The sequence below is a fragment of the Lissotriton vulgaris genome, chromosome 1_1 (assembly GCF_964263255.1).
Source record: "Lissotriton vulgaris chromosome 1_1, aLisVul1.2, whole genome shotgun sequence".
NCBI lineage: Eukaryota > Metazoa > Chordata > Amphibia > Caudata > Salamandridae > Lissotriton > Lissotriton vulgaris.
In genome coordinates, this window is record NC_141685.1 from 1,419,076,899 (window position 1) to 1,419,091,543 (window position 14,645).

Sequence of the window (14,645 nt, forward strand, 5' to 3'; positions counted from 1 at the left end):
GCCCAGAAGGAGACCGAGGTCATACTTCTGGAGGGGAGGGTGGTGGAGTCACCCACTCCTGAGGAGCTCCATTTGCTAAACCTTCGACAGGAAGAGTATAAAGATCTTGTGAGGGATAGAGCGATGGCTCATAACAACGCCATCCAGAGTCGTTTTTATGAGCACGGTGACAAAGCCGGAAAACTGATCGCATGGCTTGAAAATGGAGAGAGGGCATCCAGACTAGTACCCGAACTGGGAGGGCGAGAGTCAAGTAAGATCATAGAACCCCAGGCAGTGGCGGATGAGTTCTCGGAATACTATAAAACAGTTTATATGACCGGGAATGGATTTACGGAGGCTGACAATAGCGAGATGATCAGGGATATTGTAATGCCGAGTTTGTCAGAGGAAGACAGGAACTATCTTGACTCTGCGTTTTCTGACGACGAAGTTGCGCAAGCGATCAGACAGTTAAAGTCCGGTAAAGCGACAGGCCCAAACGGGATCCCGATAGAGTTATACAAACTGAATGCTGCTACACTGGCGTCACACGTCAAGCCCATGTTTTTGGAAAGCAAGGAGAAGGGTGAGCTTCCATATGACCAACGTGTGCCCAACATTGTGGTCATCCATAAGACTGGTAAACCCAAGACACAATCCCCATCTTACAGACCTATATCGCTCCTTAACGCAGAGCCTAAAATCCTAGCGAAAATCGTATCAACTAGACTGGTTAAGGTGATTCCATCCCTTATACTCCCAGATCAGTCCGGTTTCATGCCTCGTTGCAACACTGCGTTGAACTTGCGTAGGCTGCATGGCGTCCTTGGCGGTGCCTCGAGGATCCATGAGCCGGCAGTATTGGTATCTTTAGACGCCACGATGGCCTTCGATAGAATAGAGTGGCAATATTTATTTGCGGTGTTGGCAAAGCTGGGCTTTGGTAAAGAGTTTATTGATTGGGTTCGCTTATTATATGCTAAGCCCCTAGCTAGAGTGGTGGTCAATAATTGCAAGTCTGCAGACTTTTCTTTAGGTAGAGGTACAAGGCAGGGATGTCCATTGTCTCCTCTGCTTTTTGTACTTGCAATGGAGCCCCTGGCAGCATGGGTCAGATGGGATAGATCGATTCGGGGAAAGACTAGATTTCACTTTATGCAGATGATGTCTTGCTGTATCTCACAAACCATAGAGATTCCTTTAGTAATTTTCTAGACGTGCTGGCCATTTATGGCAGATACTCTGGTCTGACAAAGTCGGTGTTATATGTCTTGGTGGGCGAACCCCTGAGGGTGCCGGAGACGTGCCCTATTCATATTGAGACAGTTGGATTCAAGTACTTAGGTATCTTTATCTCGCTCGATCCGCAGTTACGATATGTTAATAACTTAGCTTCCCCATTGAATAGGTGTAAGAGGGATGTGGAGCGCTGGAAGACCCTTTCGCTCTCCTTACTAGGGAGAGCTAGGCTCTTTAAGATGATATATTTGCCTCGGTTTTTGTATGTTTTACAAAATTCGATGGACCCAGTCCCGGCGGTGTATTTCCGAGAGATAGAGACTCTCCAGAGACAGCTCCTGTGGGAAGGTAGGGCGCGTATAGCATTCAGTAAATTGACACTCGCGTGGTACGATGGCGGAATCGGGATCCCAGATCTGAGGAAGTACTATTGGGCCTCGCAATTGGCTGAAGTGAACCATATTGTTTATGGACTCCCTGGAGATCCAGGCTGCGATTCAGGTCTGGCACGCAGCTAATAGAGGTCTGGGGTGGGAAGGCAAATTGATGCTAGAACTCCCCTCCTGAACTCTGAGCGGCTGGGAAGCCTGTAGAAGTTGAAGGGGTTTGACAGATGGGACCTTATTGGAATAACTCAAATAAAAGATGTATGGGGGAAGAATACAATGCTCACCTTTGAGTCCCTCAAAAGACAATATAGTTTGCACGATAATGAACATTACCGGTATGGACAAGTGAAACATGCCCTGACCACTCACGTTCCCAGGGGTGCAGTGCTCCCGGAGTCATCGCCCCTGGAGGACCGAGTTCTGGATGGGCTTCTTCCTCTAAAAACTATTTCCCTGATATACAGGAGACTGATTAATAACATGGAGAACCCACTGGTGCGGCTCAGAACACAATGGAGTGCGGATGGGTTAGAACTAGATGATGAGGATTGGGCGGAAGCGGTCTCCTCCCCCAGGGTGGTTGCCATCCAGATGCGGCTTCGACTGGTGCAACTGAAAATACTTCACAGATCCTATATAACTGGACCCCATTTGGTACGAATGGGAAGAGCGGTAAGCAGAGAATGGAGGTGGAAATGCGGGGAGGTCGGCACCCTCATGCATATTCTCTGGCACTGTGTTGAGATACAATTGTATTGGATAAAGGTCCATGATAAACTGGGGGGAGCCTTGGGGGTGGAGCTGCGGCCGGAGGCCCGGAGGTGTCTATTGAATGTGTGGGAGCCTACAGATTTGAATGCATACCAGAAACAGTGGGTGACCTTGGCATATATGGTGGCTAAGCGAAACATAGCGCAGTGCTGGGGAGCCAATCAGCCATCCGAGTCATCAAATGGGCTGGGAGAACCTTGACTGGTGCATGATTAGAGAAAGAGCAGTTTATGTGGCCAGGGGCTGCCCAAAGAAGTGGGGCAAGATATGGAATGCTTGGAATAGTCATAGAGGGGGAATTTGTGAACCACCTACGCTTATACTTGTGCCAGAGGCACGGGACTCTCCAAACTCCCTACATTAAAGTCGGTGTAATCGATTTTGTACTTTGCCACAATGCCTCACGTGTTGGAATATAGTGTGTACACCTGAGTTTTATTTTTCCTTTCTGTAATGTCTTTTTCGTTGCCTTTAATAAAAAGAATTTAAAAAATAACTACTTCTAATAAGCTGTATAGACACTTTACTTTACCTGCAATATAAGTCAGCACCAATGCCAGTGTAGTGCAATGTTACAGATATATCCAGGAGAAGTTAGCTACAATAAAAAATAATGTGGGAATAGCGACATTTGCAAAACTCTGCCTATCCTGGGGTAGGCACTCGCTAGGCCAAACACATGTAGATCACCGTTCTTGAGGCAATGGGATGTACAAATGCTTAATTGGGTTATATAATTAAGTAGGCTTAGTGCTACATATGTAATATTTGAAATCAACCATGTCTAGCACCAGTCAGGACCAATAACTGTCATACTAGTTAATAATAAATTGTTCACAAGTTATGTTACCCTCTTATTGTATTCTGCAGGAAGTAGGAACAGGACTGGGGAAGCTTTTGAATTATGTGGGAAACGTAGAACTGTCCAGGAAGGGAATACACTTTCAAATTCAAGTTCAATGAGAAGGGTACATGAGAAGGTAGACAGAAATTATCAAAAAGCCAAACTATCCTTTGTCTGATAACCGAGTTTCACATAATTTCACAGGTCAATATAGCATATTCGAATCTACATTATAATTTAATAATCCAGTTACTGCATAATTTTTTTTAGAGAATCTCACCTGAACAGCGGAGTGATTTCTGTGAAGCTGTAATGCTGTGCAGGCTCCATCGACCAAGCAAAGTGGATTTGTGTCTCCTTCCTCTTCTTCTTCATTTTGATCTTCAATTTCTTCTAGGTCTTGGTTTAAAAATATTGTCTCCACTTGAAAGATAAGAGTAAAGTTATTTAGGATATAATTTTAACTTAACTTGGTGTTAATTTTACAAATGTTGTTACTGTTAGTCATTTGTACATGTTTTCAATATCATCTATTTTCATTTTGGTGTGGTTATAGAAGCACTCTATGTCTACCTATTATTACTATAAATTGATAGTCAAAGAAAGCATTCTGATTTGACTGCTATTTGCAGAATCATTCAGCTGTGTTTATAATCCTGTACAGGTCAAAATACTTTAAAACAACCTATCTGAAACTGTTTGGATACAGGTTTTTGAAAATATACCTATGCCTCGTCGAGCAGACATATGGTAGTTTGTATGAGACCTAGCTAGAAGCTGAATGTCTCTGACTGCAGTGATGTGGATTTATTAAGACCAACAGTAAAAAACAATGTGGAGTACATGGGCTCATCGTTTCACAATCATGTCCATGGTATGAAACAGCAGAAAGTGTTACAGTCACAACTATTAACCCCACTGTGCAATGGAGGCTCACAAAGTGCCACTTCAACGAGGACGGACGCCCCTAAGGTTTTTTTTTTAGAAAGCAGAAGAGCACTAATTGGTACCACAGGATAGGAAAGGATTATGTTACATACCCTATACACATCTGTTCTTGGCATGTAGAGCTGTAGATGCACATGCTTTGCATACTCCTGCCATCTAGTGTTGGGTTTGGATGTTTGCAAGTTGTTTTTATTCGAAGAAGTCTTTTCCAGCCATGAGGTAAGGTGACTCCGCCTTTCGGTGATAGTGTGCCTGGGCATCGACTCCATTGTTGGATTGTTTTCCCACAAGAGGGTGAGATTGGAGTAAGTAACTGTAGTATAGAGATGTCCATGGGTATATAATGTGAATAATAGGAACTGCAACAACCATAGGTGTCTGGGGAGGAAGGAGGGCACAGGAGAATCTACTGTCTCTACATGCCAAGAACAGATGCGTACAGGGTAAGTAACAATCAATTTGAGGCATGTGCGCTGTAGATACAGATGCTGTGCATAGATTGTATATTTACAACAAGGGGTGGTGAGGGACAGAGTCTCTGAATTAAACAGAATACTCTCACCCAGTCAAGAGATCAGGGCTAGATCCAACACCGTTTTTTAGCTCACTGCACCATCCCAGTTTCAGAACCTGGCTGTATGCAAATTAGTCTGTTCCTGTCCCAGTGCATGATGGGAACAGGGCAAACCAAACTACAAAAGCCAATTCTTACACTGGGAAGGAAACAAGCTACCGGGGACCGGTTTCTGGCATTTCAGCCGTCTTCGGCCCGGCTTGCTTGAATCCTGATGGTGCAATGAGCAAGGGACTCACATCTGAGTATACCCTTCCACGCTTAGGGTGGACAAAAATATTTACAACAAGGGGTAAGAGTGGTCTGCTCAATTCAGACACTCTGTTCATCACCACCCCCTTTTGTAAATCGATTTTGGCCACTATAGGTGTGGCAGGGTATACTCAGACATGAGTCCCTTTCTCACTGCTCCATCAGGATTCAAGCAAGCCGGGCCGAAGAGGCTGAAATGCCAGAAACCGGTCCCCGGTAGCTTGTCTCCTTTCTGGTAAAGAATTGGCTTGGTAGTTTAGTCTGCCCTGTTCCCATGATGCACTGGGCCAGGGACAGACTGATTTGCATATAGCCATGTTCTGAGCTGGGATGGGGCAGTGAGATAAATAACGGTGATGGATCAAGCCCTGATCTTTGGACTGGGTAAGAGTGGTCTGCTCAATTCAGACACTCTGTTCATCACCACCCCCTTTTGTGCATAGATTGTATAGCAGTACCTTCCAAAAGCGGTGGCTAAGCAGTGGGTGTTGCAGTGGTTTGAAAGATTGTTTTTAGCACTGTGGCTAACCAGTGGGTGTTGCAGTTGTTTGAAAGGTTGGTTTTAGCACTGCCAGTCGTATATTAGCCTGGTGACGGGCTAATACATCCACAAAACAATGTTTTGTAATTATGTGTGGTGTAGACCATGAGGCTGACTTACATATGTCAGCTATAGGAATGTTGCTAAAATGGCCATAGATGCTCCTATTTTGCGGGTAGAAAGTGTTCTAGGAGGTATCGTTAAAGTTATTTCAGCTAACAAGTTTCAATACATTTTGAGATGGGATTTCCTTTAGGAGTTAGAGCAAATGCAACAAAACTATGTTATTTTGTGGAAATATTTTGTCCTATTAAAATGGTGCAAAAGTGCTCTTCTGACATCAAGTGTGTGTAAAGACTTTTCTACTATTGAATCAGGCTGAGGAAAAAACACAGGTAACTGATTGGTTAATATGAAAAGCAGAAACTACTTTTGGAAGGAACTTCGGGTTTGCTTGAAGAACCACCCTATCTTTATTAAGTTGAAAGAAGGGTTCGTCTAAGGTTAATGCCTGCAACTCACCAACACGCCTTAGTGAAGTGATAGCAATTAGAAAAGCAACCTTCCAAAATAGAAATTGTAATGTGCAATTGTGTAATGGTTTAAAAGGTGGACCCATAAGCCTTGTGAGGACAATGCTTAGGTTCCAGACAGGTGCAGGTGGGACCCTGGGTGGTATTACTCTTTTAAGACCTTCCATAAAAGCTTTAATTACTGGAACTTTCAAAAAGGATAAATGTTGTCTGTTCAGCAAATATGCAGCTACTGCAGCAAGTTGTAGTTGAATAGATGTGTAGGCTAGGCCCACTCGTTGTAAATGCAACAGATAGCAAATATTATCATGTATAGATGCATCTAGCGGATAAAATGTGTTATTGTTACAATATATACCAAACCTTTTCCACTTTGCCGCATAACATGCTGTAGTGATAGGTTTTTCCTTTTTCTTCAAGAATTGTCATATAATCTGGTGATAGATTTAGATATACAAAATCTATGATTTCAGGAGCTAAATCACTAGCTTAAGCTCCTTGGCGTTTGGATGTCTGATTTCTCAATGGTTCTGTGTGAGAAGGATGGAAGTAAGGTGCAGCTTTTGGTGTGGAACCACTGTTGGTTCTAGTAGTGTGGTGAACCACGGTTAACAAGCCCATGTGGGAGCCACTAGAATCAGTGTGAGTGATGCCTGCCTGAGTTTCTAAACCAGAAATGGAAGTAGAGGGAGAGGCTGAAAAGCATAAGGAAGTATCACAGACCAGTTCATCTATAGGGCAATGCCTTTGGATAGATGGTGTGGGAATCTGGAGGCAAAGTTTGGGCATTTCGAGTTCTCTGCTGTGGCAAAGAGATCTATGTGAGGAAATACCCATTGTTGGAAGTATGGAAGATGAACCTAGGGATGAAGTTCCCATTCGTGGATTTGTTGCGGCATCCTGCTGAGGAGGTCGGCAAACTGGTTGTGCATTCCTGGGAGGTTTTCTGCCAGGAGATGAATTTTGTGATGTATTGCCCAACGACAAATGGTCTGAGAGATGCATGACAGCTATAGAGAGTGCGCCTCCCCCCCCCCCTCATTTTTTTGTACCTAGTACATGGCTGTCATATTGTCTGTTCAAACTAGGACAACTTTCCTTGTGAGGTGATTCTGAAAAGCTTTCAGTGCTAGATTAACAGCTAGAAACTCCAAGTAATTGATGTGTTGACTCTTTTGCTTCGTGTCCCATAAACCGAATTGTTAGGTGGTGGTTATGGGCAACCCAACCTGTGAGAGATGCGTTCGCTGTTAGCTTGACTTATGGAATAGGGTCGATGAAGGGCCGCCCCTTTGAGTTTTTTGTGTTCCACCACTGCAGAGAGGGATTAGTGCGGCTGTCCAACAACACTAGTTCTGTTATTTGACCCTCGGATTGATTCCACAGGTGTGCTAAGTATTCTTGTAGAGGAAGCATGTGTAATCTTGCATGAGGCTTTATTGCGATGTATGATGCCATTATGCCCAATAATTGCATGAAAGTTTTGACTGTCAGATATAGGTTGTTTTGAAACTGTAGTAGTGTTGTATTGCATTTTAGGACTTTCCCAATTCATGCCCTTATATAGGTATAAATCACCATATCCTTATATAGGCATAGAAATCATACCCTTATTTAGACATAGCTCATGCAGTCCAAATACGGCATGGCTACTTCCACTAGTTACGAAAATCCACAACGATTTCTTGGAAAAACTCGGCTTCAGCAGTTAGGGACTTCCCCTTGCTTGAATACTGACTTGTCCAAGAACTCATGGAGTTTTCAAAGAACTGAGACTCTTTGATGACGTTATTATGTCCACCTTTACGTCAATCTCGGCACCTTCAAGGTATAAATATGCCAACACTTGCCATAGCAAACACACAGTGGTTTGGAGCAGTTCCACTATCTACTTGCCCGACGCAGCTCGCTACAGCAAGTGCCAAAGGAACCGACCCTCCAGCAGACGCGCTGAGAGACACTCTGTCTTTTCTCTTGCCAAAAATCCAGCCCCAGTGTTTCCAAGCTACCCTTGCGGGTTGTTGGGAAATCGAGTCCTGAGACAGAGAGATACCAGACCTCCTTCATTCTAAACCAAGGTACGGAGCTGATTAGACCTTAAGAGAAATCTTGGATAGATTCTTGGCAAAAAGAATACTAGATTTATCCTACACCTCATTTACTTCTTCCCTCGTACCAGACTTCGGTTAAGCACACCGGGGTAGGTGTATTTTAGAAGCACCAGTGGAGTACCTTTTAAACCTTTTATAATTTATGTATGTATACTATGGCTTCGAAACCATACCATGCGTTTACAGTATTATTTTATAATACTCTTTTTGCTGTACACATTATAGTTTGCAGCCAGTATTAAGATTGTAGCAATTAATTTCTTCTGCATGAGAAAGAAGACTGTTCAATAAATACTTTTATTGAAAACACCTGTCTCTAAATTTTCTCTGCACCTTTGGTGAAACGAAGCATGCACGATTGACCGAGTAAACTATCTATCGTTTCCACGACTCTGAAGATCAGTTTTATCTTGGGGAAACAAAGTTGTCATGTTTATGCGGTTGTCAGAAACTAATCCCTTCTTGTTCATTCGAGAAAGTTTCTAGTGACCTCTGAACTAGCTGGCACTCACAATTTAGTCTAGTATAGTCAATAGAGACCTAGTAGACCTCAGTCCTACGTCTAATCTATAGGATTTACTATTCCAATGTGCAGAGCCTATTGGAAATATAGGAAACTTCTCTACAGTAGTTGAACATTTTGAATTCTGACTGTATTGGGAAGAGGCTAAAGCTGTATGAGTGTTTAGCGTTGCCCCTAGATAGATTTGCAGTTGTGAGGGCTGAAGATGGGACTTTTGTGCAATGACTGTAAATCCCAATTGATGGAGAAGGTTTATGGTGTCTAGAGTGTGCTGTAAACCCTTTTGCTGTGTATTGGCTTTGATGAGCCAATTGTCCAGATATGCGAAGACGTGACTCTGAATGGGAGTACTTTGAATTGGCAGTGATTTCCTGCTATAACAAATCTGAGATATTTGCGATGTGCTGAGTGGACAGGAATGTGGAAGTATGCATCCTTTAAGTCTAGTGTGGACATAAAGTCGCCTTGTTTAAAGTGGAAACACTTGCTGAAGGGTAAAAATGTGAAAGTGTTCCGACAGATGTATAGTATGTATAGGATTGACAGTCTGAGATCAAAGAAATACTCGACTTACCAGGTAACCCTGTTCGGATTACCCATGCCCCTTTTCCTCTTCCCCCTCCTCTCCCATCCCTTAAAAACCTGCTTTCCGCCCGTGGTTCTGTGTATAGGTTGCCTAGATGCCGTTGAGCCACCACCTAAGCACCCACCCATAGTGTCTGAATCCTGTTATGTTTATCCTTATAGGAACCCACAGTGAACTCCTTAACGCTGCGAATTTTTATTCCTGAATCTGCAAAAATCTCTCCTGAATTTGTAGAAGTACAGAAAAGCCCCAGTCTTTGCCTATAAAGAGGTAAGCCCTGGCCCACTCTCTAGCCCCACACCCCCTCTCCTATCGATCCCCTGTTGGAACATGATGCCAGGTTTATCAACTTCCCAAATATCTGCTGCACCAAGACGTTCTATAAAGTTAGATGACTACAGTAGAAATGTAAAACTGCTGCTATGTTATTGTAAATACTTATATATAAAAACCGTGTCTGAATCGTCCTAATGCTACCCCTTAGCACTAAAGCCAGGAATTGTTTTGTATAAATGAAATATGCGCTTGTAGGCACACTGGTCCTTTGCTTGATTGGTATACATCATCCTGTCCCTGTAGTCCTTCTGGCCTTGGAAGGAACCTGATAAGTCGAGTGACTTCGTGATCAGAGTCTAAATACGCACTTGGAATTACCTTAAACATGAACATGAATTTGAAAAAGTAAAACTTTTTTTATGTATCCGCATTGTTTTAAACTATTGGATTCAAGAATCCTTGAATGTTTATATTAGATGTGTAACAATGTACATGACTTAAATGTAATCACCTCCTTTTCCATTCACAGTGTGTCTGTCCCCACCCCTTGGTCCTCTTCGCCCTGATGAAGGTGCAGCCTAAATAGGCTTTGCATCGAAACGCGCGTTGGCGTGACCTACATGGATGGCCTCCAATATAGCTGTTATCAACTCATCCTATCCTGTTTTGGCCTCCATGTTGCGGATCTAGCACTAGTAGTCTAAAAAATTATCATCTACAGGCCATTATGTGCCTCCATCATTGTATGTGTGTGACTGTATTATTATAGTGAGTGAGTCTATGAGTGAATGTAGGTCTTAGTGAATGACTGTGGAGGTGTGTGGGACTCAAATAAATGTGGTGCTTCTGTGAAATCCTTTGGTAAATAATTGGTGCTCATTTGTGTTTCTCATCCAATACATGTATCTAGATATGAATTAGTTTTTTATAAATAAACCAACTCTATTTTCCATATAATGGTGTACTCTATTCATGTGATGTATTGTTGACTCTGATACGGTTTGTGTCACCTCCCCCGTACCATTAGGATCCCCTTTTTGAGACCTATTAATCTATATTGGCAGGGTCCCTTTGTTCTATTCAGCTGAGATCAAAGATTGGTCTTAGCGACCTGTCCTTTTTGGGAATCAGGAAGTAAAGGGAGTAAACTCCTGAACCTTGGTGTTGTAAAGGAACGAGTTCTATAGCTCCTTTTGTTAGAAGAGCTTGTACTTCTTGTTTGAGAAGCTCTTGGTGTTGTAGGGGGATTCTTCGAGTACAAGGTGGAACATTGGGGAGGGTTGCTGGCAGAAACCATGTAGGATAATGTCTAATACCCATTTGTCTAATGTTACTGATTGCCAAATGGGAAAATTGTTGTAGTCTTCCTCTCAACAGGTGTAAGATGGTCGGGGGGAATAGTGAGCAAGTCACTGTTTGTTGAGAGATGGAGAGCTATGCACTGGTGTACCTTTACCTCTGCCCTTGAAATAGTTTCCTCTGTAATCACCTTTACAAAATCCTCTTGTTGGCGAGGGTGTGTACTTGACTTGTATGAGGACGCATTTGGATCTGAGGAATTACTTTGAATTACCTTTGGATCCCCCTCTATAGAATATGTCAATATGTCAAATATGTCAATATGTCAAACGTTCCTATATAGCACACAAATGACCGTGAGGTCTCATGGCGCTAGCGGTAGAATGAGCGGTAAAAGGTGCCCCTATTAGATGGTGACTGGAGTGCTTCCATTGATTTCACCATTTCGGTGTCCTTTTTCAATTTCTCAAGTGACTCATCTACTTGAGGTCCAAAAAGATTTTGTTATCAAAGGGGGCATTAAGAATAGTTTGTTGAACCTCCGGTTTAAACCCAGAGATTCTCATCTGTGCATGCCTTCTAAGAAAAATGCTGGTGAGGGGTGTGGCCTGGTGCCGGCTAAGATGGCGGCTTAGAAAGAGAGCTCCGCCGGGGCCACAACAAAAGCCCTAAATATGCCAGCTGCACCGAATGGTGTGAAGAACCTCAATGACACTGCCTTTGATCAGTCCCATTCCCCCAACTGCGTAGCCGTAAGCAGTGAGCGAGCGGAGGCCCGGCAGGAGTAGGCGGTCCTCGAGTGACTGCCTTGCCCTGCTGTGGAGTCAGTGGTCGAAGTGGGCGGGATCGGAAGGGCACGGCGTGCCCCTACTTCTTTTATTAAAAAGTTTCTGTTCCCCTACTTTTTCTTTTCAAAACTGTGTCCCAGGACGGCATAAATAGCAAAGGCATTCAGATAAGGCTCGGCTTGATTTCGTGGACGTTCGGGGATGGCAGAGAAGGAAAGGGACTCTGTCTCTGCCTTACTTCCCAGAGAATACAGGGACAATGTCCTCTTCTTTTCTGAGCTGGCAGCTGCCACCCCTCTCTTCCTATTATTCCCTCTCTTTCTGTCTTGCTACTCACTTACTGAAAACCGTGACTAGAAGAAAGGGTTCACAACCTCTCTTTCCTTCTTCCATTTAGTTGCTTCCCTGTGAAATGGATCCAAAAAAGAAAAACACTCTTGTTGGAAATGCCCTCTTTCTGACATTTTTCTATTCCAAAGTGCAGCCTCTGGATGGAGAGAAATAAAAGGTTTTAAATATGATAAATAAATACAGAACTAAATAAAGCAAGACAGAGTGATTGCAAAGTGGCCACATTGGTTTTATTCACATCCAAACACATCAGCCTCACTTTACAGTGAAGCGCTACTTTTGATTTCTCGTCTTTCTTTGAACAGAATTGCTGCCCCCAGGTGGGGAAGTGCACCATTCCTTGATGTATTGCAATAGCTGGTTGATGAGTGGATTGGAAAACAAAATGTGTACCATGGCTCTGTGTTTAAGAAACCATACTGCTTACGTTTTGTGAGGATATAAGCAATGGACATTGAAACGGTTCCCTTCAAGGCCCTGTAGTCATGCCCTTAACTTTTCAGATAAAACCACTCACTGATTTCTGAATAATAAGTGAGAGATTGTTAAGGTAACCATGTTGTTTCTGCTTACATTTCACATGCTTTACTTAATCTTGCATCCCCTATGAGTGTTTGCTTTTTTTTTCTTATTATTTTTTTTAGGAAGCATATTTCTCTTATCAAGTCCATAATTTGACTTGAGCCACATCCAAGTGTTTATAGCTGGCACAATTAGGTTGTAGCTAAAGGCAGCGCGAGTTTCTCTCAGTGGGGCAGTATGGTGTTCAGTGTGGGAGAGGATGTAGCACTATGGCCAGAGCTGTCGAATTTGGAACTAGGGAACCGGGTTCAGCCTTCATGACCAGTCCACCAGACCACTCTACTGAGGGAGCATATTCCCATGCTAGACCTTAGAAAGCCTGATGTCTTAGCACAAGCAGGCGTACCCTAGTGGTGTCAATTGTGGGTTAACCTTGAAGGCCTGTCCACCACAATCCATACTGAAGTTCATCTCCAGTCTTGCGGGAAGGCCTACGAAGCAGCACACCCTAGAGCAACAGTGATCCTGTCACTGTGAATCTGTCACTGAGGTCACATGAACCTTGAGTACGTTAGGGCGGTGCGAACGGTGTGACTGCACTGGGTACCTATTTTGGGTGGGTGCCTAGTGTTCGCAAGTATATTATGGTTTAAAAAAATACTTGCTGCCTACTTTCTGGCCTCCAGCAATTTTGAGAAACAATAAAAATGTCATGATAACTTCAGTGATTGATGTTCTTCCTAGAGAGAGATCGGAATTTTGTCTAGTGGAAGGGTTGACTCCTGGAAAGGTAGCACAGAGGGTTAATGTGCCTGCTGCAAAGAACATGTACCATGCAGATCACAAATTGCACATAATGTAAACTAGGTTAGTAGGTTACTGCTTTTGTCAGAAAGATCCGTTTGATACTTTAAGTTTACAAGTTAAAATCCTAACATAGAACAGTGAGCTATTAAACTATACTGCCTACTAGTATGGTTGTCATGTGGTTTCTACACCTTGTAGTCCTTTGTCTTATGTAACATTTCTTTTACAGTGATTTACACACATATAAATGATTGTCTCTGTGTAGTGTGTGTGATGTAAAGTGCTCAGACACTGTACACTGGTATGAGTGGAGCTGTAAATCAAATTAAACGCATCTGAGAAAGAGTGTGGTTATGGAGACTTGGTGGGAATGGTTAAAGGGTGGTAGTCAGGTAGTCCGAGGCGTAGGTGATCATTGGGGGTACCAACAAACACTGTTGCACAGGGCACCACCAGCACTAAAGCCGGCCCTGCCATCGAAGCAAGTCCGCCTCACCCACTGGTACCTCCATTGGCCTTGTTTCAGCAGTAGTAGCAGCAACTCACCAAAGATCGGCAATTTAGGATTTGCACGCACCCCAAACTAAGTTTGCAAACTTCACAGTCTCTCTGCTTCATGCACAAGCACATTTAATATGTGCTACCTGCTCTGAAGCCACTGGAATTATGCAGCAATGGGGGACAAAATGATGCTGCAGTGTTGACTAAATTATGCAACAAAAAAAAGGCTGCAGCGTAATACAATATATTTTCTTCTTCTTTATTAGATATTTTTACACGTCAAGTCTCTGCAAAGATTCTGCCTCATTAGTATTAGTGTAACATACAAATGCAGCAGTGAGAAAGGTGATCTGTCATTATCAGTGTAACATACAAATGCAACAGTGAGAAAGGTGATCAGTCAACCTTTGCAAAGGGTCGTCCACTTTGCTGCAACTCAAGTCATGTTTTTTTTTAGTAACTTTTTATCTGTTTGAGTTACACAAATGATTAGTTAAAACTGTAAGATTATGCAGTGGATGATTTAGTATGTGGAAAATATGGCAGAGCCATAATTATATAGAAAACATTTGCAAACTAGGATATTTTGCCATTCATGTTTGAATTGCTCTTGTGAAAGAAGGAAGGAGAAGTGCTAATGATAGGAATTGCATGGCTTGGAGACAAATGGCTTGTGATTCAACTTTTAAGCTTATTTGGAACATTGTGTGATTGGAAGTATTTCCCACTTTGTGAATGTATTTAAATGCCATTAACTACTATTAAACCTTAAATAATCAAGTGTATCCATTGGTTTAATTAAATAACA

At 42.9% G+C, this 14,645-nt stretch overlaps 1 protein-coding gene across 1 annotated transcript in view; it reads right to left on the reverse strand.

Annotated features, from left to right (window-relative positions):
- The window catches only part of LRRK2 (leucine rich repeat kinase 2), a 2,096,839-nt gene that overhangs the window by 1,756,619 nt on the left and 325,575 nt on the right, over positions 1-14,645 (reverse strand). The window contains exon 9 of the mRNA XM_086967213.1: positions 3,506-3,648. Coding sequence (XP_086823339.1) covers positions 3,506-3,648 — 143 coding nt within the window. The remainder of the gene's footprint in view (positions 1-3,505; positions 3,649-14,645) is intronic.